Consider the following 27,177-nt stretch of genomic DNA (forward strand, 5'->3'; position numbering starts at 1 on the left):
TTTTTTTTTAAACATGGTGCTTCACACAGTAGAAAAGAATCATGATTTACCTTGTTCTTGTTCTTCAACACCACATAATGATCCACTTTCCCAAATCGCAGTCCCACACAAACTACTTCAAGTTCTCTGTATCCATCATCTGGCAAGTTCCCAAGATGCACAAATTTATTATGTATCTTTTCAGTATTTACCTAAATAAAAGTAACAAAAAAAGCTTGCTTTGTGTTAACTTTATTACATATTTTATTAACAACTACTGGGCTATATTAGAAACAAAGTCTCATAGAAAGCCTCTGTATCACTTAGATCTCACCCAAAGAGAAAGCAGGTTCACATACATCAGATATTCACATTTTCAGATTCACACCAGATTTTCCAGTCTCCTCTCCACACAGTCCATCAAAAGAAACAGCTATACTTCCCAGTAAAGAATATAAAACTTAAAAGGATCAAATTGAGTGCTTTATTTCAAATTATCAATTTTTAAAATTAACTAATAAAATTTAAGAAACGCTGCAAAATATAGCTGAAGTTTAAATAAAATCTGCTATTTTGAAAGGCAGGTACAATCTAGTCAGACCATAAATCAGTCAAGGCACAGAAACCTATTTGAAAGATTCCGGTCCTGTTTTTTAAGTTGGAGTTTGGTTTACATGATCAGTTTGCAATGACAGTAAGATCCTTGGTCAAACATAATCTTTTTGTGTGTCAATTTACATAGAGCTTTATAGGAATCCCCTGGGGAGATTACGAACATTCCTTCCATCAAGTTAAAATTTGAATTTATTATGACTATGAGATGCTATGAAGATTTAATCAGCTATTTGTTGTCCAAACCTAAAAAAGCAACGGCAGCTGAACAGCTCCAAACCAACTGCCCAGGCGGTGAAACTTCCCCGATGACCTGAATCTCCCGGGGTGAAAGTTCTCCTCCGCGAGGAGGAGCGGTACCTCGACGCCAAGGTGGTACGCTGGTAAGCTCCTTGCAAGGGAGCCTCCGCTGTAGGACAAGGACATTCAACTCAAACTGGTGGAGTTTTCCATACTGGTGAAGGTTCCTGTATCTCCACCACGGTGGGGAACATGCTAACAAGGAGACCAGCAAGTCTTCTCTTACCAGGAAGGTCTCTGGTGCAGAATGCAAGAAGGAGCAAACAGGAAGCGGAAAGCGAACATCAGGAACGTAATGCCGGCGGCACTACACGCTGAGCCCTAACAACAAATACTTTGTGCAGTATTGCAGGGAAAGGCCCTGGAGCCCAGAGTCAAGAGGTACTATCAGCCTTGTGAAATCTCAAACAAGTCTCAACTTTAAGGACCTAAAAACTGGTTGGATTTTGGAAACAGAACCATCCTCACCCTCAACAAGGAAGAGTTTTTTTCCTCTTGACAAGTTTGATATGATTTTCTTATGTTATCCACCATTTTACCAGGAGTGGAAAAGAAATATTTCACCACACCCAAAGCCTAAGGATAAGGCAGCAGGAGTGTTGATGGCAAGAACTGAGATGTTTGTTACTGCCAAACAGTAATCACAAGGATAAAGCAGATATCCCCTCAAACCTTTGCAGTTGAAAATTCAAGCCTTTCAGGGTTTCCTGAAAAATGATTTATTGATGACAGGGCTCTTTGCAATACGCTTTTTAGCCAAAAACAATTAGCGTCTGATACTACTGTTCTTAAACTCACTGTTGTGAAGTTCTTGGGCCAACTTTTTAAGCCCAGGGACACATTCTGACCCAAAGACTGAACCTGTATTAAGAATATCTTGAAGGTAAAGCTAAAAATATTTTTCACAGAAGAAAGATGGAAAAGCTATTCTTTCCTTAATCTCTACCTAGCTACGCCACATAAAAATGTACTGTAAGGCAAATTCCAGCTTGCATTTAGAAAAGCTGTGAAGGAAGGAGAGACAATAATGGAGCCACACTAGACTGAAGAAAGTGCACAGGCAGAGACCAAAAAATCTGTCTAAAAACATACGGAAAAAGCAGGTAGCATTATTGCAAAATGTATAGGCAAACACTGCATATTCTCCAGGCTACACTGGTTCAAAGCTCACTGCTAAAGTATAAAAACTTGAAACGGACCCATGGCAGAAGGAGAGGCTCTCAAAGGACTCCTATTAAGTGTTTAATCCCTTGCACTTCATGCACCATGGGGCTAGATTAAGTGGACATTTGCTCCTCCTATTCCTTGTTCGTTCTCACATGAAAACATATATAAGCATCTAATTAAAGAGCAAGCTTAGATAACAATTCTGTTAGCTACTATTTCAATTCCAGTAAGAGGGATGGTAATTTCAACTTTAATTAATGTACTTTGATAGCATTCAAAGGAAAAACTAGATTGCCAGCAACTTACCTTAGGGTCGGAATCTTTGATGATAGCAGTAAATATTGCTTCCTAAAAAAACAAAACAAACCCAAAAAGGTTAGATTTGAATTGAACTGTAAAATATAGCTCCACCAGCAGCAGCTAACTGGGAGTCACAGACTTCATACGAGGAACGAAAACTTTTTAGTTTCTGCTTTATTAACAAAATCAGCAGCATCAGCACTTCTGACATGTGCTATTGTGGTAAGACCAGCCTCTCTCCCCCAAAAAGAATGTTTGCGATCGATGTCCTGAAAGGAGAGAAACTACACGAGTCAGACACTGTGACACGCTCAGGGCATAAAGGATGGGTTCAGTAGCAAACAATTCATAGCCTCAGACAGCAGGCCCAAAAAGATATTTAACAGAATCTGTATTCAATAAGACACACTATCGGAAAGAAAGTATAAAATAAACTGTGCATAAAAGTCAGCTTAAAGATAAAATCTTGCTCTGTATTTACATTTTATTACATATCTTGAAATTTCAATACTTCCCCCTCCCCCCCTTTATTTTAAGCTTACCTCATCTTTGATAGTCTTATACTGAGGAACCATGTTGATGCAGAGCTGATTTCCATCCAGTGACATTGGAAAGCAGGTATAAAATTTAACCATGGAATCTGCAGATTTTCTGCTTATTTCTAGATATGCCTTTAAAAATAAAGAAAGCAAAAGTAGCTGTAAGAAATTTGAGTTTTAGCAAAACAATCTCAAAACAACACCTGCTGCATTACATTATCGCATCCACATTTGCTGCTCCTCTAAATAGAAACATTACTGAATACTAATCAAAATACCTTTTTATGAGATGATAAAATTAACACATCTCTCAGTCCTCCAAATGGCTTTGCTAGGTTGGAAACTTCCTCAACAGAATATCCTTTTTCAGGCAAGTTTGAAATAAGAACCACACATGTATCATCAAGTTCCTGTAAATGAATGAAAGTAAATATTATTGTCAACTCTAAATCAAAACTGCTGTATTACTAAAGAGAGCATTTATTATTACCATGTAAAACCACCTTTAAACTGCATGAAGGCTGAATTACTAGCACTTGCTTAAAAACACATAATTATACATGTAATTACCCCAAAACCAAGGATTATCTAAACCTTTTAGGATACAGTAGCAGAAAGTGCTACACAATTTTTGTTTTTACTCCACTCTCTAATGATGTCATGTAACAACCTTAATTACTGTTTAATTGAGGATGTAATTCTAGGTTAAACTAATTCTGCACACACCTGCGGTTCTCCCTCGCTCTCTCATCAAAAATCCAAACCAAACCAAAACCCTTTATAATTATGCCACAGATTTATATCTCTGATATGCCCACATGTCAAATGCTGCAGGTCTGTACTGTGCAAATATTGCACCTCAAGAGAACGTAACAGAACTAGGAGAAATCCAGAGCACAGCAACGCAGATGATCAGAGACCAAAGCAGTTTTGGTGTAAGGAAAGAGTGCGTAAACTCTGAGCAGGGTGGGGGGGAGCCTGAAGCACAATATGGTGGAGGTCTATCAACTCACAAACAGCAAGGAAAAATTACAGAATGAAGTATTCTCTGTTTCTCACAAGAACTAGAAAGCACTGAATGAAACCAACAGGTAGCAGATTCAAATCAAAGGCAGCACTTTTTCAGAACACCAACACAGAAACTCATTGCAATATGTCATTCAAAAAAGTATCTGATCACTACACAAGGATCACCAGAAACTATACTGACGTGTCAAGGGGAAAGTTAGGGGAAAAGACAGCTGTACTTTTAATGCTGTAGCTTCTCTCCAGTTACATACTGTGCTGAAAAAAAAAAAAACAGTAAGCACCAAAGTTTGGTGATGAAACCTATCTTCATACACGACAAAACTATTACATTCCTAATTTATTATGAGCTAGAACCTTCATTATGGAACCAAAAAGCAAACACATAAATTGGTAAGTGTTGACAGCATGTTCTGAACAGCTGGGACTGTTTAGCCTGGAGAAGACCAAGGAGGGATCTTATCAACACATCTGAACATCTGGAGGAAGGATGTAAAGAGGATGGGGCCGGACTTCTCAGTGGTGCCCAGCGATAGGACAAGAGGCAACAGGCACAAACCGAAACACAGGAAATTCTGTCTGAATCTCAAAAATGGGGTTTTTTTGTTGTTTTTTTTTTTACTGTGAGGGTGACTGAGCACTGGAACAGGTTGCCCAGAGAGGTTGTGGAGTCTCCATCCTTGAAGATATTCAAAAGCCATCTGGACATGGTCCTGGGCTGCTCTAGGTGACCCTGCTTGAGCAGGGGGGTTGGACTAGATGATCTCCAGAGGTCCCTTCCAACCTCAACCATTCTGTGATTCTGCGAAATCGAAGCAAAAATCCCCTGGGAGAAAATCTCCACCATGAAACAGACACCAGAATAAAAAGACCATGGTGTAATACACATTGGAGAGACCACTGTACTTAAGACCAAAAGTATGAAAGCACAATTTAAGTTTGTATACTTGCCTCTCTCCCGTACCACGTGCGTTCCAGACAAAGGTTTTTGTTTTTAATTACATTGTCATTAACATCTATCCATATACTCTTAACTAAATTCACACCAAATTTGTACTTAAAACATCCAGATTCAAGTAGCTTTAGACTGACCTTGCTAACTGATTCCATTGATTCTTCACTCTTTGTAGCCACTACAGTAGTTTCTTAAAAAAAAAAAAAGGGGGGGGAGGTTAATTTAGCAGATTTCTTTAAATACTGCAGAAACTTTAAAACTTCTACATTATCCATATGTTTTAATCACCATTGTCACTAAGAAAATTGAAATATTCCATCATTTCACTTACAGCAACAAATACATCGGTGAGACACATGGAATGTTACGTAAATGCATTCAGAGTGTTTTTTAGCAGGAAAAAAAAAATCAATTAAAATCGCTCAATTAATATTTGAACACTTCACTGACATTAAGGCTATAGCAGTTGAATGATTACAACCACAAGACTTTCTAGTAGGCATATTAAGACTTGGTAGGTGCCCAGCATGTGCACACTTACTCTATATCCTTCTTTTTCCTGGGACAAGTCCACAGAGGTATATTGGAGGCACAGAAAAACATGGAGAGCAGCAAACAGGAAAACACCAGACAGGCAAGCACAGCTAAGTGTATCACTTCTACTGTAAAATGCTTCTATCTACCTATAACTGTTCAGCAACTATGACCTAGTGGAGACACAGCAAGGACAAACTACTATCACACGCATAGTTAATAAGAATTAAGATACACTTAAACTATATTTAAAACAAAGATTGTTACTAGCAAGTTAAAATATCAGTTATAAAATATGGGCAAAATAGTGTCTATTGAACCAGATCTAATCAGGCAATGTAAAGCAACAAGATTAAAAGTTAGTGGTGGACCTGGAAACAGAATATACAGAAAAGCTCAATCCTTTGCTCTAATGAATTGTGAATAAAACTCCCTGTGCTGGACTGAAAAGGTGTAGGTAAAAATACTGTGCTGCTGAAAGATGTCAATCTGGCAGGAGTAAAGAGTTTAATCTCCCTACTCCCATCATCATGATAAGCAGTTGTTTTATGTTTCAGTCAGTTAACCTACTTTAACCATTTTCTTTTTTGATATCCTGTGTCGTCTTAATTTCTGAAGAGTTCCTAGCCTCCAAAGTATTTTTGTTTAGTTCATAATAACAGAGAATTTCAGTACAGAAATGAAAAAAAGTCAGTTTACAATTTACCTTGATCAATTAAAGCTTCATTAAACTGATCCGAGTCCACTCCCACCACCTGAGGCATCTGTGTAAGCTTCTCTAAAAAATAAAATTCAAGACATCATCACAACACTAAATTTCATGCAACTTATAACTAGGAAAGTAACTTAAAATAGCATTAGCCTATCAGAAATACCTGTTACTGGTGCAGGTTTATTCATTGCTTTGGCTTGAGTCTCTGCTGTCTTCACAAGCTCCATGACTCTGTCACCTTCTGTAACTTTCTTTGGTTCTAACAAGTTAGTTTCCCCAACTTCTATTCCAGGTTCTGTTGACATCTTCAGATCTTCAGGCTTCTTTTCTTTACATTTTGCTGATAAGTAATGGTAGAAAAAAGCATGCTTCATTTCAATACATTAAACCAACTGATATGCCAAAAAAAAAAAAAAAAAAGCACTATAACATTTTCTGTCATCTATTCAAAGGCATCCTCTCTTCCTCATTACAGCAGAACAAAGAATTTATACAGAGGAAAAGCTCATTCCATTCCAGCTTTGCAAAACAAGCCCAGTGCTCTGTTCACGGGAAAGGGTCTACTTCTTGGAACTTCTCTTTCCTTGATTCTTCGCTATTCTAGAGCTACAAACAGCACTGATTATCATTACATTAGCCATGTCACGAGGCGCAAAAAGGGTTCTCCCTTGTCTGCAAAAAGGGTTCTTCCTTGTCTAACAACCTACTACGCTGGCAAACCCAGTAAAGGGCATGAAAGGCCAGGACTCGCTACCTTAGTTATTTGTTCCAAAACTGGACAGAGGGGAGAGGTGATGGAAGATCACCTGCATGTGTTTTCCCAGGAAAGAGTAAAAATCCTCATTTGCCTTACCTGCAATATTTGAAGTTTTATTGATTTTACTATCTCCTGTCATCAAGGATTTCTTAGTTATTTCTTTTTTACCTAGGTAAAATATCCAAAAACAAGCAGGTCAGTAGAAATGCCTATTTCTTAAGTCTTACCTTTGAGAAGTAAATGTAACAAAAGAGTATTAAAATATGTACGAAAATACTTTAATCTGCAGCAACTGAAATGTAGAGAGTTCTAAGTAGAAGACACCAGCTACTTTAAAGCATGAATTGACACAAAGAAAAAAATCCAAAACTTAAAACCTAAGTTAATTCCAACAAACTATTGAGAAAGCCATGAAGCAGAATATCTTCTGTGAACTTGTTTAATACCTTGCTCCTACAAAAAGGCTCGTGTATTTTTTTCCCCTTTAAATGACTGTAAAAAACTCACTCTGTTTCCATCTGTGAGACAACTCTAAGCAGCACAGTTACACGAATTTTAACTCCATTCTGGAAACTAAACCACACTCAGGAATGAATCAAGACCATGACATTTCTGAAAAGCACAACAGAGGCTTCTCATCAGAATAATGTCTGGTCCCTAATTTTATTCAGAACAATTGCTCATGAAAGCTAACAAAATAAGCAACAAAATAGGACATGGTTGTTAATTCCACTGTCTTAATAAAACAAAATTCTTCTGAAGTTTAACTGGCTTTTGATTCATTTGCTGTGGCTTGTCCTCTTTTCATTAAAGTACTATAAAAAAAGAAAAAAGTTCTCTAATGATGTGACATACAGGTTTGCCAGACCAGTTGCACACTACTGAAATAATTTCCCTCTGGATCATTAAAAGACCAGGAGAAATTTAAAAACATTTCAAAGGTATAAGGAACATAAGACATGGAGAAACACTAGAAATAACTGTGAAACAGAATGTTAAATATGTTACACAAAAGGCTCAGAGTAAATTTAAAGCATGCCGCTAATTTTACAGAGCTACACCACACTTATCTTTCACAGTTCAGGACAAACATTTAAAATCTGAAAACTTATTGAAGCATATGCCCAGGTCAAGTTTTTACAGTTGCTTGGGGTTTTTAAGTGAGGAAGATAGAGCTACATCAAAAGGAAGACATCTGAAATGATAAACCAGTTTTCTTGCACCTCTTTGGACCTGCTTTCAGTGACTCTCAAAAAAGCACTCACACTAAACCAGTGATATGGGAAATGAAGAGGGAGGGCAATAACAGATGCATAAGCAGGAAAAAGCCTCACCTGTAATGGATTTAGTTGTCTTAGTGTTGGTGTTTTGATCTTTTCTGTTGTGAGCAGGTAGAGAAAAAAAAAATAAAGAAAAATCAGGTTCAAAGCAGCTGAAATTGCTCAAAAACATTAAAATAAAAGAAAGCAAACAGACATACACCCATTTTGTTACCATCTGTTATCAGTAAAGGTGATATTAATGCATGTGAGGGCAACACTTACTTTGTACTTGGTGCAACTTTTTTAATAGTCTGAGCCATTTTTTTGATGTTCATTTTGGCCTGCAATTTACAGAAAGAAGAACTTTTACTGCATCATAACTTTATTGCATCATTACATCATCATTATTGCTTTACTGCATACCACATCGTGACTTAATATAGCAATAGAGGTTGTATCTTTCACTATTTGTTAAATAGATACTATTCACAAATATCAATCTTAAGCAAGAAAAACAGAAAGCTGGAATTAGGTATTTGTAAGTTACAAAGAGGAAATAAATACATTAAAACTATTAATTTTTTTTTCTGGGGAATGTAAACAAGTTTATGGAGCAAAGTACAGAGCTACCAACAAAAAAAACAAAAAACAAAAAAAAACACACACACACACACCACGCTGTTCTCCCTCACGCTGTTTACCTGGCCAGGAGGTGCTTTTGGCTTTTCTGCTACACTTATTTTCACACGTTTCCCATTTACCAGCACTGGCACAGTCTCACCGTATTTCACAGCTGCTATCACTGCTTCTTTGTAGTTCATTTCTAGGAAGGCCTAAAACAAATGGCATTTTTGGTCATATATTTATATTATAGGTACAAAACATAGTTTGGTTTCATTTTTCTTTAGAAAACCTGCTTGTGTCAGAACTGCATGTACTTCTCTCTCCAAGTTCATGTGAAGCTTGATAAAAAAAGCCTGGACTTCAGTTTTACAGAAGAAGCATCCTAGATCCCTCTAACAACTAAGACTTACGTAGCAAGGAAGACTGAATTTATAAAGCTAACATTCCCAATTCTTTAAAGATTACACATGTGATCCTTAATGACAAACTGTTTAAGAAGCCTTATCCTGTGAGCAGCTGAGGATCCAGATACAAAGTTTTTCACTGTTTGACAAAATATTTTCTATTCTGGACACACAGATGACCCAAAAACATTCTACAGGAAAACTTACCTCATTCCTGGAGCGAAGTACAAGGAGATCACTAACTTTGCCAAATGGCTGAACAATTTTTTTAATATCTTGATCTGAAAAGCCATCATCTGGTAAATCAGATATTTGAAGGACTGTCCCACAACTCAGCAGTTCCTCTCTCAACAGCTAAAAATTAAAGACAAAACAAAAGAACAAACACTTTCCGAGGCAAGTCCAGTAAAGCCTATAACAATAAAAATTACTCCAAGCCTGAAGCAGACAGAGTGCTTAGTTAGCTGTGGTATTTTGAGTACTTTTGTTTTTAATTCAAGGACGGATCCACAATTTTGTTCTTCCACCGCTCTTCAATTTTCAGCTTACTGGAAGATGTGGCAGAGGATTACCAAACAACATTGGAAATACTTCCCTTCTGTTTTTAAGAAGTATTACCAAGTTACATAATTGCAGCCGTCCGGGCTGTAAGGGTAAAGAGCTGCAAAACTCCGCAAAACTCCGCTAGTTTCCTTTCAACACTATCTATTAGCTTCCAACAGCACTAGGCAATGTTCTCTTTGTTTAGCATTTAGAGGCTAGAAACTACCACGGATGATTGCATCCATCACAACTATACAAAGTAAGTGAAACACAAAAATGATTTATACAAAGTTGCTCTAAGAGATCCCAGTGGTCGATATGATGGACGAAGATGACGTTGGTTTAAACTCCTCCTTATCACAGGACTGCTGGATTTCTCCGTGCTTCATCTTCCCTGTTTGACCAGGGAAAATTAGCACTTTCTGCCTCCTACCCTTTACTTCCACTTACACAGCAAATTCTTCCCAACAGAGGTCTTCCCTCACGGTACATATAAACAAGTGCTCAGAAGAATACTGTAGAGACCCAAACTCAATGGGAGTTTCTTTCTTCTGCTGTAAAGCAAACACCACTCTCGCACTTTCCATCCACCAAAAAGTCCTTACTGCATTACTTAGCACACTTACTTGCAACCAGCAAATTTTCGCGTTAACACAGCAATATTTATTACACAGAATCAGCAAACAGCTATTCCGAAGGAACTGCTAATCTTTTTACAGGTGATCCACCTTGAAATGAGATACCAACCAAATCCTTGAAAATCACAGTGAAAAATATTAAGAAACTCACTCTATTATACGGAGTGGGACGAGGTCCACTGGTTTCTGTGGATAAATCTTCCTCATCCTCTTCCATTTCTTTGTTTTGGGGTGAATCATCTATTTCAGGAGACTTTGATTTAGAAGCACTTGACCCAGGCAGAGAAGACAAGTCTTTCTTTGAAGCCTTTGGAGAAAGGCTAGTTTTCAGTGGCTTCTTCATATTTCCAGGCGCCTTCCCTAAGAGTCCATGAGAAGGTGGCGATTTTCCTGATCCTGAAGATCCTTGCCCAGCTGCTTGAAGTGACTTACGTTTGTTGAACTCTGCTACAAAGCCAGGTCCCAAACTTTTCACTACTGCCTCCAAAGCTGCCTTTTTGTCTGTGAGGGGAAGGGGAAAAAAAATGTTTTTTCTTAGAGAACTTACATATATTGCTGTTCAGTTTTCTATGATTTCAGCTTTGTTACGGCTACCTATTCCTGACTCAGTCTTGAAAGCGAGCAAGAACAAGTGCAAGTGCGAGAACCTTCCGCATGCTCTAGCAGAGGTTGCCTACAAAGAATAAACCTCTGTACTATTTTCACTGTGTCATTCTGCAATTTGACATCTTTAGACAATGTGACACTGGCAATATCTACAAAAATTCTGATGGCCAGAAGAAAGAACGATGGTTTAATTGTGCACGTAAGGGAATATACTTTCATTAAATTTAATCTATCTAGGTATGCATACACATGTGCATGCAGAAAGAGACCCAAACTATCCACCTTAAACAAGATACTTCCAGCAACACTTCTTCAGGCAGAATACGTTGTCTCCTTACCTCATCCATGTAAACAAACACTAAGTAAGTAGTCACCTATGTTCACTGTTAGTCTTTTCTTCTCAGGAAGACACAATGCTAATTCCATCAGTCCCCCCCGGTGTTTTACCTAGCCCTCCAGTTGGTCTCTTTACACTCCTCTGGTCTCTGGTTCACAAACTGCTTAAAATGGTGCTCCCCAAAACCAAGACTATTCCAGCTAAGCTGTTATCAGCATTTCACACCTCTTCTGTTTGTACATCCCACCATGACATTCGCCTTTTTTGTAACATTATAGCACACCCCATGGCATTCATTTCTGGATTTTCTGTTATCACTCAGTCTCTTCCGAAAAGGTGCCAAACAAACTGTTCATCATTTGGTATTTATGCAGTTGATTGCTCCTGGATTAGAAGGGAATACTTTGCATTTGTCTGTACTGAAATTCACCTAATTTTCTCGAACTTGTCAAGTTTTCTTTGAATTCTTACTCTGCCCCTCAACACACCTGAAGTCCCTCTCAGTTTCTTCTGTAAGTTTTTTTAAGAACACTCTTTTATTTTTTAGGCTAATCATTAAAAGACAACATAACTGGACTTGGGAGCGATTTGTTGCACAACTCTTAACTGATACCCCCTTCCCGTTTTTACAACCAGCCACTGAGAACTACTTTCTGGGCATTGCTATCCAGACAGGGAAATGAGAATGAGATGAGCCTGCTTCACTCCCGAGAACGTCACAGAAACCAGTACCAAAACTTACTGATGTTAAGATCCCTCATCAACAGAGGACGCTACCTTGTCACAAAAGAACAGTCAGATTAGCATGACACTGTTTTGTTTTGAGAAATCCATCCTGGCCACTAGAGTGACACATGCAAGCTATGAGTCTATCTATTTTATCTCTTTTTTTTTGTTTCATTTTGTTTTAAATAGAAAGACTGAAACTCAGTGTATTGACCAATAATTGTCCGATTTGTCTTTTGCAGGATGGGAACTACACAAGCCCCATTCTTGTCTTGCGATCTCACAGCCATTCTCTCTCACCGATTCTCTCACTTCTCAAAGAACATTACGAACTCCAAGGTTACTTCAATCAGTTTATGCACGCTTGTACGAAGCACATCAGGCCCAGTTGACCTGAAAACTTCTACCTTAACTAGGTGCCCCCTTCCCAGTTCAATCCTTATTTTAGACTACAATTTGAAACGGCTAATGCAGTTTTTATTGTTCTAACCACTTGCTGCTCCCAACGGGCTCAAGTCAAGACACAAAGAAAAAAAACAACCTTTCCAGGCTTTGCTCTTCCTCTCATTACTGATGCATTGCAGTACTCACTATCTTGATACCTCTTGCTAAACTCCATGTCTTTTCCGTCTTGCTCTTTGTCATTTTGTCCTAAAGGCTGATGCTATTGTTTTAAATTATTCTTTAATGATATGATACAGCTTTCATCTCCTGTACGCTTTATTTTTATGGAGATCAGTGGATCTCACGATTTGCGATTTAGTCATTGTTTCTTCCTCTCCGCCTTCAACATTAGGGCAGTTTGTATTTTACCCTCAAGAGGATCTCTGAAATTGCCTGCCACTTCCCCTACAGAAGAACTCAGTACCTCTTAATTTTCTAAAAGTATACAAATGATAAAGCCACAGACACAGATCAAACAGAAAATAACCAACTTTTAAAATTCCTCATTTTTTTTTTCTCACTGGAATTTAAAAAGAAACAAAAAACTCCAAACACCCTGGTATTTCATCCAAGAGACTGAGTTCAAAACAAATGACGCAGAACTGAGTTCGCACACAATTTCCTAGAAATACAAATATTTTTCCATTACATGTTTTCAATATTTTCAAACTGGATGCAGTAAGCTGAACAGGGTAAGAAAATGGTGCAATAAACTGTCACGAAGAATGTTGCACTGAAAGGCTTTCAGATACCATCCCTTTATCTCAGCTAAATTATTTATGATCCCTTCACAGGCCCCCTGTGAATTCCACTTCAATTCAATGCAGCTTTTATACAGTGCATCACTTTTTTTTTTTTCCCTCATCTATACTGCAGTTGCCAAATTGCTTTTTTCATGCTGAAAGATAAAGAATCTCCAATTGTTTTCAGTTCTTGACTATCCCTGCTAGCTTAAAAACTGAGCACAAATAAAAAAGAGATGCTTGCCCAGCAGTCGTTTGATACTACCTACCAATTACTGACGCTAGGTGAGGAAGGCTTCAAATCTTTTAGAATACCTGTATTCCTCTAAGTGTAAGTCTCACAAAGCAACAGCAAAAGGGAAAGCTACTTTTAAATACATTTTAAATACATCTCCTCTTTACCTGGAGATCGGGTGGTCCTCCTCGACGACCAGTCATTACTAGAAGACCTCTGAGGTCGCGGACTTGTTCTCAGCGGATTTCTTGATCGCTGTGGTGACCTTGACCTGTGTCTAGGGCTAAGTCGTCGCACCTGCCTTGGGCTTCGACTTCTTGGCCGTGTTGGCCTGAAACGGCCAGGGCTCCTGGATCTCGATCGTGATCGACGAAGAACATAGCCAGAACCTGTGACCCTAGAACGTCTAGGACTGGGACTAGCAGAGTTGGAACGGCGCTTCGGGGTCTGATTTTCTTTTCGGTCGCCAGCATTTCTAATAGAATAAAGGCATGTAATGAGTTTCAACAAGGCAGCAAGATTAACCTGAGTCTGTGTAAACAGACTTCCTGCAAAAAAGAAACCAAAACCAGCAAAGTATGCAGAGGCTAATTTATTAACAAACATACTTTAAATACCAGTAAGATGCTTGCTATAACAATTTAAGATAGGTAGATAGAACCGAAAAAAGAAATGAGTGGGAGACAAAAACCTGCACAGAACAAGAAAAAGCTGTAAAGAAGATAAGTCTGAAGTTACAAGTTGCAGTGCTACAAAAATGCATAAGAGGAGGAAAAGGATACATGAAACTGAGAAATGAACTAAGATATCTTCCTTGGTTCTTCCTAATTTAGTTTGAAAGTAAGGAACCCTGAAGCAGTACGTCTAAGATTGATTCAGACTGAAGGAGAGATTTGAACGGAGCGACATAAATATGCACACATCACACATTTATGGTACCGACAGTTGTGAAATCGATGAAGAACATGGAAAAAATAATGGGGAAGAGATCCATGAGAGAAACGGTCACTGTTAGAGACATGGGAAGTAGTCAAACATAGTAAAACCCTGGCAGGACAGATCACAGGAATAACGGAGAGAAAGGAAAAGGTCAAAGATGCATAAAGTATATGCTCACATATCCATTTTTGATGAGCTAGTCAGGTGACAGGTCAGTATGTTACACTCAAGCATTTGCCCAATTTCTCAGCCCATGCCAAATTCTGTGATGGCAAAGCTACACCGCAGCGGCACTCTAAACCGGCTAGAGTGTAAACAGCACCTCAGAGGCGCTAAAACCAGAAGCGGCCACTGATGCAACGTGCCCTTCGGCATGACGCAGGAAGCAGAACTGCGCCGGTAATTTCTGTAGAAAAACTAACAGAAACGCCAGGAAATAACCAACTTGGCGCACACGTCCAGCACAACTGGACTTCCTGGGAAGACAGTACGCTGGACGACTGAAAAACGCAAGTCTTTTAACACAGCATGAAAGAGTAGTTTACGTTTCAACTGAAAAGCACTGAAGATGGTTAAAGGTAATCTATACAGGAACACAAGGGCACCAGCACTCAATGAATCACCAGATCCAGTCGTATTGTTACTGCTCAAGACTTTGAACAGACAAAGCTGCTTTTAGATGATATAAGTTAAGGAGACAGGACCAAGACGGGGATGACAAGCAACTGAGGCAGCTACTACCCAACCTTTTTGGTGAGCACAGCTGCAGCTAGCTGAGGACCGATGAACAACCTTCAGTTCTTCTAAATGATGCTCCTACCTGCCCCACACAGCAATACTTCCCAATGGTATTTAATCAGCAAGGTTCAAATACCATTAAAAAAATCCACGTAAACCCCATTATGTTTGTGTCCTATACTGCATTAAAAACGTTTTGTATCAACAAACCATAGCAATTTATAAAAAATAAAAAATTATGAAAAGAACCATCCAGCAGCAGTTAGCAGAGCGGACACAGTGCAAAGCAAGTTCATTGACCTTGCCCTGAGACTACTGCCAGCAGCTCCAGACATCTGCGATCCCTGACAGCCTCCAGCAAGCTGTATTCCAACTCTCCCATCTGGAGACATGTTGTCATCACAGAAGGATTCAAGAAAGCACCACCCTAAAAAACAACTCTTGCCCCACCTGCAAGCACACAAGATCCATCACTCACAAAAAAGCAGTATTAAACTTGTCCAGTTTACTAAGTTCCTCTAGCCAAGAGCAGTTTTCTTTGTCTGGGTTCTTTATAATATCAGCAGCTCTCAACACTCTGCAGCAATCTCATTCTGCTGTTTTAAAATGTAATTTTCTCTTCATGAAAGATCCAAAAGTTATTCTTTGTTTAATAACGTAGAAGGATCTTGTGTGCACTCTGCAAACTAACCTGACCTACATTTTGATCTTTTTAACACATCTTCACACACTCAACAGTAAGCTTCCCAGGACCCATGCCAAACTAATTCATGGGAAGTTACAGGACAATTCAGCAAAAATGAAAATTCTACCATTCCTATTTGCATGCAAGTTAAAACATGCACCAATACTGAACCAGTAAAATAATCCAATCTTGCTGAGATTCAAGTTGAATTAGTCCACACGCTGCGTTTTCAAAAACAGTTAATTGTAAACAGCATAATTTTTAAGGACAGAAGAGACGTGAGTTCATCAACTCCAGTGGTTTTCAACTTGTGATCGCACAGCTTCCTGAGGGATCTGTAGAACAGAGTCTGTGAAATATAGCTAAGACAAGCAACCCTAATGTCAAAAAGGTTTCAAGTTGCTAACCAGAATGTCACTGGAAAAAAAAAAAAAAAGTCTATTAAAGTCGGAAACCACTCAGGTAGTTTGATCACTGATCTAAAATAGGTCACAGCCTTGCTCAGTTCCTATGCCGTGTCCAACAACTTGTGACTAACTGAAGCACGGTTCTGAGACAGGCTCAAGGCAAGAGTGCTGACAACAGCAGTCTTCTGGCTCTTCTACAGAGTTGATCCTCATCCAGGGGAAAGAATTTTAGGCACCATGCCATCCTTATTATTCGAGGGACTTGGGACAAAAAAAGCACAGAGACCCCACACAATTTTACAATGAAAATATGATACCACTAATAAAGCTTATCAGTGAGCAGAACAGGAAAATTAATTGCACTGTTTGCCCCATGTTTTTAGTAACATCAAATTAAAAATAACCTGTAATCAAAAAGCAGTTACCTCTTTGAAGAATGAGACTCAGGATTCCAATCAGGGTATCTGTTAAAGGTTAAAAATATGACTGTCAATGAAAAAGCTAAATTTGCCACCTGAGCACATTTTTGGTTTACATGCAGTAGCTTTTACAGATAAATGTTCCCATTCAGGACTCCAGAAGCATCAAGTGTCAGTTCACCTTTTACCCTACTGGTCTAAAGCAAGTTAAGAACAGCACTCAGGTACAGGTAATCCTAATTAAGGAAATCTGACAACAAATATGCTTCTACAGACTATGTGCATGCACAAAAACACTTTTTACACTAAGTGAACTTTATAAATTCCTTACTGTTGACGTAACTGGCGGCAGCTTTCAATGTGAGAAGGAGTGTTCTGATGCAGAATCCAGTCCTAATTGGAGAAAAGACATCCACAGAAGTTCAATTAGTGCGCAAAATGTTACATGTGACCAAAACACATAGTAAAGCATTTTCATACTTTATCTGCCATTGCTAGCAAATTTTACCTAACATGATCTGATGTTGAGTCCGGATTCGCAATTCAAATTATTATTCTTTATGATTATTATTCTTAATGATTATGGCAGGCTGTTAACAAATACATATGAATTTAAGTGAAAGTGGAAATGCATCACATTGAACTAATCCGCTGCGTCAATCAACACACTACATGGTTGCCGTCACCATATTTTCAAATGCAAAAAAAGTAGATCCAATAGACAGCTATACTTTTAAAAAAAAGCTATTAGCAATTTTCACAGACTGTCAGATTGTATGAATATATATATAGCAAATTAAGGTGAATAAATCGAGTTTAAAAGAGAACCAGAAACAACACAGTATCTTCAAGTCAAAAATCATTGCTACAAAGGCATAAATTTTCATGCCTTAAACTCAAGAACAATCATTCCTAATACTATGTTCCAACCCAAGATCAGCAAAAAAAACTTTGATGAAATCCTTACTTTTCACTCCCCATAAATTTATGTATAGAAAGAACATTACCAAAACTTTAACTTGGGGAGCATCTGATGGGTTAAGTGTTAATCAAAACCAGAAGCACTATGCAAGCCCTCAGTCTTGAAGATGACTTATGCACAGCTTTAACTGTAAACGCACAATTAGTCCCCACTCCAGTTAGGGAGAACAATCAAGGTTTTTCAGACTGGGGCACCAGAAATGACACCTGAAGACTTTTTTTTTTTCCTTCTTCTACTAAACTGACTTGCCGACAAAAGCGACTGCTAGGCAGGATGCCGTTGAAAAGATACACTTCATGGTCTGAAATTGTAAGGTATCGAGCATCATCAACAATCAATATTAAATATCCTTAAAAAACAGTTTCTACCTGAATATTTTAAAGCAGACATTAATGGCTGAATAATGCAACTGACAGGCAAGGCTTTATAAAATAATTTGGTGCATGATTCTTTCTAAGCATACGCTGGCTTACAATATAAAAGATTACGAAATGTGCAGTTGGCAGAATCAAACTCTCTTGTTTACTGAAAAATTGCTGAACACATTGATTCAAAGAAGCGCTTGTGATGGCTTGCTTAAAGCTTATGAGATGGAAAAATTGATTTAACTAGACCAGAGTTAATTTTCTGCACTGTAGCAGCACAGAAAGCTTAATGAAAACAGCTGTTCCTTGTGCTCACAATATCAGCTATCAACCTTAAAACCTGAACTACAAGACAGCTACCAAAACTATTTTACTCCAAGAAGCAGAAAATATGGTGTTTAAATAACTTAAAATACATTTTAAACACAAGACTTGCTACCATTTCCTGAAGATATAGATAACACTGACTAACCAAACTCAGAAAAACACTGAAAATTTTTACTGATCGTGTTCATTAAAACATTCCAACTGTTCAAATACAGTCAGAGAACCGACTGTCAGAAAACCCTTTGCATTAGTCTCACTAGTTTTACCAAAGCAAATTAAGAATTTATTAAGAGCACGTTGATAAAACAACTCGCAAGCTTTCAGGCAATACAGCCGTAGAACTGTACGCGCAGTAAATACACAGCATGCACGCAAGTGAGGAGCAAGCAATTCACCATTACCAGCTATTTTTCTAATAACATGCCATTATCGAGTAAGCATGTATCCCATTAAGAAGGCAATTTATCTAGTCTTAAAGTTATAAGAGAAAAAGAAAAACTATTACTCAATGGATTAAAGGGATTAGTTTGCAGAAAGGAAAGGAAAGAGGCTTCAAATATACCACTTCCATGGTCCAAAGTGAAGGCGGCATACAGAGTTTCAGAGAGGGCTTTTGGAGGCCATTTTCATTCCAAGTGTCTTTTAGCTCGCGGTCCAACAGGCATTAGCGCGACTGGCAGGCCTACAAAGAGATATTCTCCTCCCTAACAAAAACAACATTCTTCGCTTCTTCGAGTCTTCGTTATGGCAAAGGCCTCTTGTATTTCATATAATTACAGGAGTCTCAATTTATGCATATTCCTTCTCTTTGATTCATTCCTTGCCCTTCTCAGTCTTCAGGAATATTCCTCTCCCTTTGGCAAGTCGGGCCCCACCATACGGATCCTTCCCCCAGGGACAGGATCCTTCCCCAGCAGCCGCACTCCAAGCGCACTCACAGAACGAGCTTGCAGCCAGTTTCTTGCGGCAGTAGCACTGCTGCACGACAAACCGATGCCATCGGAGAACCAGCAATTTTATCACTGTATTATCTAATTCTGCGTGACCAGCGAATCTCTTATTATTTCTGCCAGCCCAGCTGGATCGCTATTGAAAATCTTTTGAAGCAGAAGTTGACAGAGAATAATGAAAACCTTCAGAGCCTCCAAACTCAGGTCTTCTGCCAACAGGAAAATAACAGTAACACAAAGGGGATAGTATCTGCCCTCATCTGTACTAGTTTCACAGCAAGATATTATATAGGAAAAACTAGGAGTAAAACAAATTAGAATCATGTTTTGGTTCATTCCTTCAGCAATGGAACCACAAGGGTAATTCTCTTTGTGGGAAACAACGAGTCCACATGACTTTACACCACTCAAAGGCCGAGAAGATCTAGCCCTCCTTTAAATCCATTTCAGTAAAATAACAAAAACCGTGATACACAGCGTTCTAGTCATCAGTAAAGAGCTTCTAGTAAGCATAATCCCTCACACTACTAGCATTACAAATCTATTTTATTCCAGAAGTGATATGTATGAAGACAGAGAAGCCATACTTAGTTATCCAAATATAACCAGGATGTCAAGTTGAGAATAAAGCTAGTCTGTGTTCATAAAGTGTTTTAGTATGTCGATGTTTTTTGTAATAGAAAAGAATTTCTCATTCAGAAAAATATGAATATATTTGAAAGAAGATAACACTGAGTTGAGATTCCATTTAACTCAGGACAAAATAACTTTTCCCTGAGAAAAGGTTGCAGAAAACAAATGCACAGATTTTGGATGAGAAAGAAGAACACCTTCCAGATCAGTAAGTCATCTCAGTGTCAATAAATTTTCCAAATTAATTTTTAACAGTTTTAAAAACACACCTTCTTGACTATACCTTTTTTTGTAACACATTACTGTGCACAGCTATCCCTGGCAAAGCTACAAAAAGCAAGGGGGTTCCTGGCATGAGATAAAAATAAGCACAAATCTACTTGCACCATTCATGTTTGATGCTGCTCCAATAACTGGCTTACAAGTTCATGGTAATCATCACTTACCACATATCTACAAGATTTTAGAAAGCTATACGTTGTGTTAGAGCTGACACTTGATTGAAGGACCCCAGATAACCAAGACGGAAGCCGTGCTGCCGATTCAATAGGCAGCACTTCTCTCAGTTCAGTTCTGAACCAAACCTCAGCACAACTTAAGAACGAACCGTGGTGCCAGGGGCACCTTCAAACAGTCAAGGCTCTGGCCACCTACTGCCAAGGATCCAACAGGCAGTTTTGGTGGAAAGAGAAATCAGTGTCTTTCTGAAGTCCATTACATGAAACAGCTACAGTATTCTTCACATTCTGTGCTAGAGCAAAAGGCTTTTATGAAGCTGCTATACTGCCACATAGCATTTCACAGGATGATTGTACCTACGCCTTACAAAAAAGTTTCAAAGCTTTAAAAAAATATATATGTTTTTCAAAGCCAGACCTACAATAGCTATGCCACACAGATGCAAGATACTATAACTTTTGACTTCTGAACAATGTATTATCAAAAAACTTCAAATACATATAAATAGCAGTCAAAGGAGGCGTTCAGGATTCTTTTCAGATTATAAAAGAACTAGAATATGTATGTGCTTAGCTGTACGACACTCAAAACAGAATATTAAGTTTCTATATATTGCAAAAATCTCAAGGCCATCTTCAGCTTTGATTTCATCCAACCTCATTAATTAAGCAAAGTTAAATACTTTAAAAGAAAGACCTACAGGGAGAACCCATTGGATGCTTTGGGGAACAGCAGAAGCATTTTTCACTCCAAGTCAAAATTGAGCCAGTGTTCCACTGCAGCTACGGGAGAGGCAAGCCGAAAGAGTAAGGGGAAAATATTTCAGATGGTGCAAATACGAAGCTTTAGCCACTAATGGTCACGGAAGATCCAGAGGCAGACTATCCAGGAGTAGCAGTTGGGTCTCGCATCCAGCCGTAATTCTGTGATTTTATTAAAATAACTTCAGTTAGCATATTTCAATTCTCTTCCAACAGGGTAGTGCAGCTTCTGCTTCAACCTTGGCAAGAAAACGGAATCCTAGATGAGTTTATAATTCTGTGCAAAACTGAATTAAAAGAACCTACAAAAAAACAGCTAATCACCATGAATAATCTGAACTTGAAATCTATCATTTTAACAACACTGAAACTTAAGTCTGTCGGATGTCCAACCTCTTCTGCAGTTAGATAAAGCCAAGATTTTCCTCATTTGACATCTTTCATCCTCTTCATAACTCATCATCTGTTTTCATCCTGAGCTATCCTCCTCGCTTGTCTACTTTCTTCACAACGTGTTAAGTCTTTCCAATTTGCCACGTTACAAAGGCAGCTGTTCATATCACAGCATCCCAAAAGCCCTTTTACAGCTTGGCACTGCACACCAGAATTTATCCTGTCTAATCATTTTGATCTAAAAACAACTCTGAAGATCCAGTTCATCCACAGGAGCGCCAGGGTAGACCAAAGGTCCATCTAGCTTACTTAGTATTTCTTCTCCAACAGCATGCAACGGTGGATGGCTAGGGAAGAATATAACAAGGCAGAGACACGTCTCCAGAATATACTCCCAGTCTCCAACCATCTGCTGATCAGGGACTTCTTAAGCCATCTGAGAGGTCTTTGCACAGCCTTTGAAGGATTTTCTTCTTCGCATTTGTCCAGTTATTTCCAAACTAAGATTCCATAACATTGTGGTAAATAGCACCTAAGCTCTATGCAAGAATTATTTCCTATCCACCCTCCTCATGCCACTCGTGATTTTATAGATTTCTGCTGTATCATTTCCCCATCATTTCTTTTCCAAATCGTAGGTGCTGTTTCACATGCTTCCCTTTATAACACTCAGCAAAACTTTAAAGACAAAAAAACGAATGCCTAGAACATCTTTAACCATGCAACTGAGACAGAGAGGACAATACCTTTATTTATAAAGTCAAACTGTAAAAGTGAAAGCAAAAGGAATTTTCCATTCTTTAGAACTCACAAATACACAAGACTAACACTTCCTGAAGAAAGGTTATTCTTTGCAGTAAAATAAATAAATAAATAAAATCCACACCCTAATTCTTCTGGTTATTTTGTAACAGTCATCTAAATATGGCTTGCCCATGAAGCCTCAAGAAAGTCTGAACTGTCTACTCATAACAGGTGTACATGAACAACAAAAAAAATAGTTTTCAGATTAAAGTTAATATATGCCAGAGCTAGAAGCAGTCATGACAGGGAGAAAAGGTTGTGTAGCTGCAATCGGATCAGAGAGCCTGGAGCACACATGCTACACTGTAGTGGTATTAGGACAAGTAGAAGTTATAGCCCTCAATCTCCCCACAAAAATTCATAGCTGTTTCTTCAATAAGTATTTTTAGTAAAAATATTTACCTAATTTTAGAAAGCACCAGTAAGCAAGCTACTGAATAATTCACATTTAAATAAATTAATTAGACAAAATACTTTGGAAAAATATATTAACACAAACCCACGTCCAGTGTAAAAGTACTTAAGAATGTATTTTTACTCAAACCTCTAATCCAGCTGTCACCATCTTAACTGTTCACTCACTTTTTTAATATACAGCATGAAGAGCATCTAGAAATCTTACATAATTTTGCCATATTGAGGGGGGGGGGGGAAAAGACTCTCTCCAAGTTCTCCACATTTGGCGAAGACTACTTTAAACACATGAAACTAATAATGAATTATTCATTTTTTTAATTATATTCTCCGGTATTTTTGACATATCAAGCCTAGGTCTTTCAAGAAAAATCTACAGCTTTCAAAATGCTTTTCTCTTTCCCAATATTCACTAATTCCTTCCTTTTCTTTCTTCAAGTTCTGAAACTGTTATTTACTTCATAGCCAAAAACTTGCTCAGATGAATAAAAGCATTTTGTGTATCCCTCACAGATAGTCTTTAGTCTCTAGAATAATCAGCGTCACATAGACCACATTTGGAAGATTAAATTTTTGCAGATAAATAGGCTGCTTTGTTTTAACGAAGACTTCACGGGAGTGGGGCTGAATACATGAAAATCTCATCTACACTCATAAGATTCAGCATAAAATTTTTGCACCCTTTTTGGTCACCCGAACAATGTCAGTATTTTACTCCACTGATAGAGTTTGTTTTGTCATTTTAAATCCAGTGCAGAAATGCGAATCATTTTTTTTAACATGAAAGACTAACCAATGTGCATGGCAACTTTGAAATAAAATTACAAACAGAACAGGCTGTGCAGCAAAGTTATAAATATTTACTAGCATCATTTCTAGTATTTTAAGACTTGCATGTAGGCACTCAAACGGGAGCACAGTATCACAACTCATTTAATGCACAACAGAAAAATTAGTTCACAGAACGCTGCAGAAGGTAAGATGCTGAGCACAAGTTTATGCAATAATCTTTGAAAGCCACTCACCTTCATATGAGTGCATTCAATGTTACACAGAGAACACATATGTGGAAATATTCTTGGAGATGTAGCATAGTAGTCGTTCATCATCGAGGGAGTGGGCAATCTTTTTATCTTCTGGGCATCAGGCTGTGGAAACACTGGAAGCCAAGATGCTTTCACAATACCAAAAGGAGATTTAATTGGCCCTTCAGCCTGTGTCTGGAAGGGCTTCTGTCCTGCTACTGAGCCACTCTGTGCACTGGACTGGCTTGTCCCAGATTCATGCTGAATTCTTTCATGCTGGCTTACAGCTGCAAGAAGTTCAGCTGAAAAGGGTGGCTGGGTCAGAGGTGGCATTACATGTTGGGTCACAGACTGTTGGACAAGAGGTGGCATAACAGGTGGCATCATAGGCTGTGCCAAGGGTGGCATTATAGGTGGCATCATAGGTGGTATGACAGGCGGTACCGCAGGCTGGGATACAGATTTCACCACTGGGAGTCCGGTAGGTGTTGCACACAATCCGGACACCTTCCCTGTAGTCTCAGATGGAAAAAATGACCGACTATTTGATGACTCATTCTGGAAACCCATCTGTTTTATTAATTCCTCAACTGGAAACACTGGGTTACATGTCACACTAGACTGTGGGACGCCCATTGACATATTCTGATCTCGCTGGAAGTCTTCTCTGTTCTCTCCACTCGATACTTCGGGATTATAGACACGCACTTCAAGAGGATCTTCAGTTGGTACTTCAGGATTATAAACACGCACTTCAAGAGGATCTTCAGTGTAACCGTATTTGCTCGCGTGACCATAATCAATCACTTTACTCTTGACTGCTGGACCACTTGTACCACCAATCGTTTCTTTTCCTCTGCTCCGAGAATGTAAACCAGATAATGGACGACCCATTTTACGAATCCTTATCTCTCTCAGGATTAGTGGCATGTTCTCAGGCGTTAACTGGTCATCTGGATAGCGACTAAGTTCTTCCAAATCTTCATTGGACAGCCCAAAACTTGCTAAAATACTGGAAGCACTTTCTGTTGTATAACGGTTCTGGACATTTGAATTCTGCTCTGTGATCCGTGCTGAAGCAGATGGCTTTTGCCCAGTTGTCCCACCAGCTGAGCAGGGGCTACTATCCCAGCGACTTGTACGACCTTCTCCCTTTTGCTCTTGGTGTAGGTTTGTCTTCTCTTTTACCTGCCTTGGATCAGTTCTGTGCTGAGTTACCTGAACGTTTGTCCTCTGTGATCCTGTCCACTGAAACGTCTCCTGTCCTGAAAATCTCTGTGACATTCCTTGAGGCGTTCCAGGTGCGGGTTTTCTCTGAAGACCTGCCGTACCCCCTCCCCTAAAGGATCCTTGAGGTTTTGCGCCAGGTGGATTAGGTCCTCTTGGCCTCTGAGGTAAAGTTCCTCTAGGGCTAAACATCGCGATTTTCAGAAATGCCTGATTTAACAAAGCATAAGGAGGTGCAGAACTGTTTGTAGCAACTGAGGTCAATTGCTGAAGAGCCAACTGTGTCTTAATTTGTGCAAGCTGTAAAGGAGGAGGGCCCAACAGAAGTGGGCTTGCAATGCCAAGGTTCAAGGAATTCACAAGTGGTGCGAAACTTTCCAAGAATAACACAAAGCTGAAAGTTAAAAGACAAGTATTAGATTATTTTATCTTTTCACCTACTTTACGTAGCGGATTCTATAGCCAGTGAGAAAAACACATGAAGTCATAAAACCATATTTCAATGACAGCTTTAAATGATACTTTCGAATTTGAAAATCTGTTCAACAAGACCATTTTCTTTTGCTGCATAAAATCTTATCCACTAGATAATTTTACCAAACAAGTTCAGTGTCACAGATAATGTATCCAGTTGTTGTATTTTTCTATAGTATTTTCTAAAAAACTGAGATTTTAGTTCTTAGTGACAATACTGTTTAGATTTCTTTGAATTTAGAGCTATTTTATGAGCAGTAGGCCAAAGTATTAAAAACGTCTCCAAATGTTTACCAAGTATGAATTATAAGTGAAATCATTATGTAGAAAATTCAAAACAGTTACAACTTGAATGTTAAGTCATTGTGGAATCAATTTGAAGGCAGCAGATAAGTTTTCAGAACAGACACTCCCATGACTATTCTCATGGGTAAGCTACTATGCTCTGAAAGTATTCAAAGGGTGTGACAAATGGATATTCGAATTTTGTGGCTAGAAAATTTCTATTTCCCAGCTGTTATAGGGAAGATCTTATATTGAAACAACTTTAAATAGAAAGGTGTAAAATCATCTAAAAACTGAAACCATCCACGTTCCAGAATAAAACACGCACAATGGCAATGGAAACTACCATCTTTTATTTCAGGTGAAACCACTTGGAACTCAGTCCTGTAAGGTGATAAAAGAATGTATAAATACAGATAGAAGAAAGGTAAAGTGATGCCCAGACTAACGAAACATGAAATACTACAGAGCTTCAGAAACATGTTCTTGATGTAGACCCACAGACTTTATGAGCTCTTTCAAAGCAAGATACCTCATCTGCACAGTTCTGCCTGCATTTACAACACTCCAAAATTGCACAATCAGGAGGGTCAGAAGGACCCAAGAAGTCCTTAATCTACACCCTTATCAGCCTGCAGCCTCCTGAAACTGGATAATCCGCTGGTTCCATTCTTTCTTACAGCAACACATTAGGTTTCAATGAGCTTTACTAGCAGATTTTCACTAAGTATAATACAGCTTGTAGACATTCATAGATGTTTTTAAGCTTGCATACTGTATTTCAGGAGCGTTGAGGTTCGAAGCTCATTCAAGTTGAGTCTAAAAAAATTTTTTTCAAGTAAATGGATGTGCCTCTCTCACGTTTGTAATTTGTAAAGATTAAAGTTCTTAAGTTTGAGAACCACAGTTCAAAAGACAACAAATAAACAAAGCTATAACTTGAAAACTGTGAACCACACACAAGCAGGAGTTTCCATTTTAAAGGATCAATTTCTGTATTTTGTCACTACCCGTATGTTAAGCAGTTCTGTAAGTTCCATTGGTAATTATTTTAGCTAAGTAAAAACTGAAGTTAGTCCAAGGAGAAACAGTAGCTACAGAAGCTTTACATCTCCTCTCCACTACAAAAACATTGGAAGTCATCATAAAGGGAAGATTCCCATCAGACGACAATCACAGAACTAATCTGCCTCTCATCCAGGACTGCTTACCCAATATCCCTTCTTCCTGAAACTAATTAATCATATGCAAATGGTACCTGCATGTTAGACCAAATTTATTTTAGAATATTTCTAAACAGATTATTATGCAAACATTCACAAAGTAATCTCTTGGCTTTCAAAGTTATTCTTCTCTACAACTCTCAAAAAAAAACCTCTCGTCACATTAATCTGGGAAGTAGCTGGGACAGCTTAAGAGAATGGTATCAAAGCCACCCATAACAAAA

At 38.5% G+C, this 27,177-nt stretch overlaps 1 protein-coding gene across 3 annotated transcripts in view; it reads right to left on the minus strand.

The window, feature by feature from the left end:
* ZNF638 (zinc finger protein 638) overlaps positions 1-25,192 on the minus strand; it is a 46,553-nt gene extending 21,361 nt beyond the window's left edge. For all 3 annotated transcript variants that reach the window (XM_067298414.1, XM_067298415.1, XM_067298413.1), the window contains exons 1-17: positions 23,745-25,192; positions 16,963-17,024; positions 16,638-16,676; positions 13,611-13,918; positions 10,504-10,853; positions 9,379-9,525; positions 8,845-8,976; positions 8,426-8,484; positions 8,216-8,259; positions 6,978-7,049; positions 6,288-6,464; positions 6,119-6,190; positions 5,016-5,068; positions 3,176-3,307; positions 2,901-3,029; positions 2,365-2,406; positions 51-191 (exon numbers count right to left, since the gene is read on the minus strand). In XM_067298414.1, the coding sequence (XP_067154515.1) occupies positions 51-191; positions 2,365-2,406; positions 2,901-3,029; positions 3,176-3,307; positions 5,016-5,068; positions 6,119-6,190; positions 6,288-6,464; positions 6,978-7,049; positions 8,216-8,259; positions 8,426-8,484; positions 8,845-8,976; positions 9,379-9,525; positions 10,504-10,853; positions 13,611-13,918; positions 16,638-16,676; positions 16,963-17,024; positions 23,745-25,163 (3,378 nt within the window). In that variant the 5' untranslated portion in view covers positions 25,164-25,192. The remainder of the gene's footprint in view (positions 1-50; positions 192-2,364; positions 2,407-2,900; positions 3,030-3,175; positions 3,308-5,015; positions 5,069-6,118; positions 6,191-6,287; positions 6,465-6,977; positions 7,050-8,215; positions 8,260-8,425; positions 8,485-8,844; positions 8,977-9,378; positions 9,526-10,503; positions 10,854-13,610; positions 13,919-16,637; positions 16,677-16,962; positions 17,025-23,744) is intronic.
* Between the last annotated feature and the right edge of the window lie 1,985 nt (positions 25,193-27,177).

This window comes from Apteryx mantelli, chromosome 5, assembly GCF_036417845.1.
Source record: "Apteryx mantelli isolate bAptMan1 chromosome 5, bAptMan1.hap1, whole genome shotgun sequence".
Lineage (NCBI taxonomy): Eukaryota > Metazoa > Chordata > Aves > Apterygiformes > Apterygidae > Apteryx > Apteryx mantelli.